General features: G+C 40.7%; 1 protein-coding gene across 1 annotated transcript in view; it reads left to right on the top strand.

Annotated features, from left to right (window-relative positions):
• LOC307255464 (disco-interacting protein 2 homolog C) overlaps nucleotides 1–5,000 on the top strand; it is a gene marked incomplete at its 3' end in the record, with an annotated part of 135,740 nt that overhangs the window by 82,958 nt on the left and 47,782 nt on the right. The window contains exon 10 of the mRNA XM_080034148.1: nucleotides 4,371–4,462. Coding sequence (XP_079890274.1) covers nucleotides 4,371–4,462 — 92 coding nt within the window. The remainder of the gene's footprint in view (nucleotides 1–4,370; nucleotides 4,463–5,000) is intronic.

Genomic DNA, 5,000 nt, shown 5'->3' with positions numbered 1-5,000 from the left:
AGCAGGAATCCTCTCCTCTGATTGCTGAACTTGATTTTCAGCTGAAATGTTCTCAGGGTTTTTTTAAGCGCCTCAAGAAAAAAATGTCAAAAATAGTCAGACCACTGTGAATGATTGAATTATGATATTATAATATTCTCCTGTATAACCTCAAAGCTACTGCTCAAAAGAATCTGCCGTCATCTTAACATGGGTTTGCCTTTGGTGAGGGAGAGGAGATTTTTGTTACCCTTATTATCTGTTACCCTTATTTCTGTATGTATTAAAGGTGCAGTGTGTAATATGACATCATCAAGAAAGTTCTACAAAGTTCTAGAATGCAACGCTCCCTGGGTAACCCCAACCCTTTCGAATAATAACAGAAGCTACAGTGGCCTTCAAGGACAAGAACAATTCTAAATTTTAAACAATGCACCTGATGACATTCCAACTATGACACTTTCAAGATGGCAGCACTAGGCCTTGGTCCAAAATATGCAGAAATATGGACATATATGAGAGCCTTTCTAAGGGAAAAAATAATAATTAAAAAAAAAATTCAGCTATTATGCACTAAATTAAATGTACTTATGGATATTATAATTACTTTCTACAAAATCTGCTAGGAAATAAAACCCAAAATTCTACACACTGCAGGTTTAAGGCAATCCTTAATAATAACACTTTTTACCAACCATATATGGACATATCTTTACTGAGTCACTCGCTGTCCCTCTGTTTGTGTTTAGCAATTTACTTTATTTTTTTCTTGTGGAATCCCAAAGCGTTTCCTCTTGTTTAAACTCATTAGCTTCGACAAACATAAAAAAAAAAAAAAAAATCCTCATTTATATTGAAACACAAAGAGGGGATTCACGCTGGATTGCTCATGCATAATATCAGCGTCTGCCAGTTTGAGTTAGGGGGGAAAAAAACAACAACAAGCACAGAAAAAAGTGGAGATTGATTCTTTTGTGTTGTGAGCTACAGCGTTAATGAAGAAAGACAAACCGGCAAAATGAAACTGATCGGAAAAGATTTGATAATATTGTTTAGGATTCATTTGATTGATGCAGGGTGACGTTTAAAGGTGCAGTGTGTAATATGACATCATCAAGAAAGTTCTAGAAAGTTCTAGAATGCAACGCTCCCTGGGTAACCTCAACCCTTTCGAATAATAACAAAAGCTACAGTGGCCTTCAAGGACAAGAACAATTAAAAATTTTAAACAATGCACCTGATGACATTCCAACTATGACACTTTCAAGATGGCGGCACTAGGCCTTGGTCCAACATATGCAGAAATATGGACATATATGAGACCATTTCTAAGGGAAAAAATTATAATTCTAAGCTTTTTTTTCAGCTATTATGCACTAAATTAAATGTACTTATGGATATTATAATTACTTTCAACAAAATCTGCTAGGAAATAAAACCCAAAATGCTACACACTGCAGGTTTAAAGCAGCAGTAACATTGACACAGGTCTCTCTAAAACTACTGTTGAGATAATGTCCGTTAAAGATGGTTGTATAGGAGAAATATACAGACGCAAACAGACAAGGGTTAGTCAAATAAACACCTGAATGTACATTTTGGACTCTTTATTCAACCGATGTGGCCTATATGATGTCCTTTATAATATGCTGTGTGTGTGTGTGTGTGTGTGTGTGTGTGTGTGTGTGTGTGTGTGTGTGTGTGTGTGTGTGTGTGTGTGTGTGTGTGTGTGTGTGTGTGTGTGTGTGTGTGTGTGTGTGTGTGTGTGTGTGTGTGTGTGTGTGTGTGTGTGTGTGTGTGTGTGTGTGTGTGTGTGTGTGTGTGTGTGTGTGTGTGTGTGTGTGTGTGTGTGTGTGTGTGTGTGAGTGAGTGAGTGAGTGAGTGAGTGAGTGAGTGAGTGAGTGAGTGAGTGAGTGAGTGAGTGAGTGAGTGAGTGAGTGAGTGAGTGAGTGAGTGAGTGAGTGAGTGAGTGAGTGAGTGAGTGAGTGAGTGAGTGAGTGAGTGCGTGCAAGAGTGAGTGAGTGCGTGCAAGAGTGAGTGAGTGCGTGCAAGAGTGTGTGCGAGTGAGCCTGCCTGTGTGTGTATGAGAGTGTGTGCGAGCCTGCCTGTGTGTGTGTGAGTGAGTTCTTGAGACTGCATGCATGCGTGCAAGAGTGTGTGTGTGAGCGAGCGTGTGTGTGTTAGCATGTAAACAATAGCTGTACATGGGTCCAATAATGACAGCACACTCATGCGGAGGGTCTTGGTTATGAAACCTGTGTGATCATCTCCGTGCTATTCTCCCCGTGAGGCGGAATAATCAGATTGACTGTTGACTTTTAATTTCTTTCATATGTAAACGTATGATGTCACCAGCTCACACACACACACACACACACACACACACACACACACACCAGTTCTTATTCCAAACAATCGCACAAGCAAGACTCCAACTGTGAAATGTGATCATGTTTAACAGCGCAAACATACACACACCACACACACACACACACACACACACACACACACACACACACACACACACACACACACACACACACACACATACATGGACCAACTGTGAAATGTCTTCTTTTCATCGGGTACCAAAACATCTGTCATTGTTATATATTGTTTAAGAAATTGGCCGATATCCGCGGACTCCCGGGGGTTGGTTATTTCAAACCCAAGTAAACTGCTGTTTCCAGTTACCTCCCTGTGTATGTACACTTTGGTTGCATTCTGAATCTCATACTCTTTCTTTTTTCTATTCTACATACTACATCCGACGATAAAAAGAATCTAGTTAGGATGCAGTAGGCATACTATTGGGACATACTTTTCTCTCTTATTTCATCATAACATTGCGCCTTGATCTTGCCTCTTGCTTTTATATCCGTCTCATCCCCGTTTGTTTTCATATGGAGGCTTCGTCGATGTTACGTCACTTCACGTGCGCACTGGATTGTGGGTCAGAATCGCCCCAAATAGGATGCAGTTTTCAACACTAACAATCTTGGCCGCATGAAGTAGGACATCCGGGTACTTCTAACCATCCTAAATCTGGCCACAAGAATCGGGACATCCTAAATCTTTTTTCTACATACTATATAGTAGAAAGTATGCGATTCGGAACGCAACCACTGTCTATGTTTAAAGCTACCCTATGTAACATTTTAGAAAGTTATTTTTTATACATTCATTTTCACTGGTATTTTGGCCACAATAACCACTTCACTTAAATGTGACTGTGATGGGGCGCTCCGGTGGCGTAGTGGATAGAGCGTGTACCATATTGGCTCCGGCCTTCGTTGCAGTGGTCGCGGGTTCGAATCCGACCCGTGGACCTTTACTGCATGTCATCCCTCCTCTCTCTCTCTCTCTCTCTCTCTCTCTCTCTCTCTCTCTCTCTCTCTCTGTCTCCCCATTTCAACTCTGTACTGTCTAATAAAGCTTGAAAATGCCAAAAAAATGATCTTTAAAAATATATTAAAAAAAAAAATGTGACTGTGACTAGACTAGGCTTCTTGTCTAAATATTATTTTGAGTCCCTACTGTCTGCCCTCTACATTCACTACATACATCACCCAGGCACTCCGGAAGTAACCTGAAATCTGAAATGTATTAGAGGTGCAGTGTGTAATGTGACATCATCAAGAAAGTTCTACAAAGTTCTAGAATGCAACGCTCCCTGGGTAACCCCACCCCTTTAGAATAATAACAGAAGCTACAGTGGCCTTCAAGGACAAGAACAATTCTAAATTTTAAACAATGCACCTGATAACATTCCAACTATGACACTTCCAAGATGGCGGCACTAGGCCTTGGTCCAAAATATGCAGAAATACGGACATATATGAGATCCTTTCTAAGGGAAAAAATAATAATTCAAACCATTTTTTTCAGCTATTATGCACTAAATTAAATGTACTTGTGGATATTATAATTACTTTCTACAAAATCTGCTAGGAAATAAAACCCAAAATTCTACACACTGCAGCTTTAATAGGGAATAAAATAAAACCATAAACATGCTTTGGACTAGTTATTTTGACATGGAAGAGCAGGCAATAAAGAGACCACAAATTCCTGTCATATATAGTTGAGTAATGTACAGCTTAATAGATAGATAGATAGATAGATAGATAGATAGATAGAGAGAGAGAGAGAGAGAGAGAGAGAGAGAGAGAGAGAGAGAGAGAGAGAGAGAGAGAGAGAGAGAGAGGTAGGTAGGTAGATGGATAGGTAGATAGGTAGATGGATGGATAGATAGATAGATAGATAGATAGATAGATAGATAGATAGATAGATAGATAGATAGATAGATAGATAGATAGATAGATAGATAGATAGATAGATAGATAGATAGATAGATACAACTTTAATAATTGTGTGACTGTCCCTTTAAGGTAAGCTGTGGTCTAGGAGTGTGAAGGTGGCCTACAACCTGCTGCACAAACTGGGAACCAAACAAGAACCAGTCGTCAAGCCTGGAGACCGGGTAAGACACACACACGCACAGACACACACACACACACACACACACACACACACACGCACAGACACACACAAGCGCATACGCACGCACGCACGCAAGCAAGCAGACAGACAGACGCATGTACGCACGCACGCACCCACACGCACAGACAAAGACACACACACCCACTTGAAGCCATGGTGCCAGCCTTGACTCATAGTTTATACTACTAAGTGGGAAATTAAGCAAGTTGGACACACACACACACACACACACACACACACACACACACACACACACACACACACACACACACACACACACACAGTATCAGAGTCATTTCCTCCCCTCTACTTTCATTGGATATCATCTACATATGAAATCCGACGACCGGCACATGTCAATATAACCATCATTACAATGCACTCACTCAGGTGCACTTAGCTTCAATACACACACACACACACACACACACACACACACACACACACACACACACCCCGACACACACACACACACACAGACACACACAGAGAGGAGAGAGAGAAACACACACACACAC

This window comes from Ammodytes marinus (assembly GCF_949987685.1).
Source record: "Ammodytes marinus genome assembly, chromosome: 9".
NCBI lineage: Eukaryota > Metazoa > Chordata > Actinopteri > Uranoscopiformes > Ammodytidae > Ammodytes > Ammodytes marinus.
Note: the sequence above shows the minus strand (reverse complement) of the source record. Positions and strands in the feature narration are given on the sequence as shown.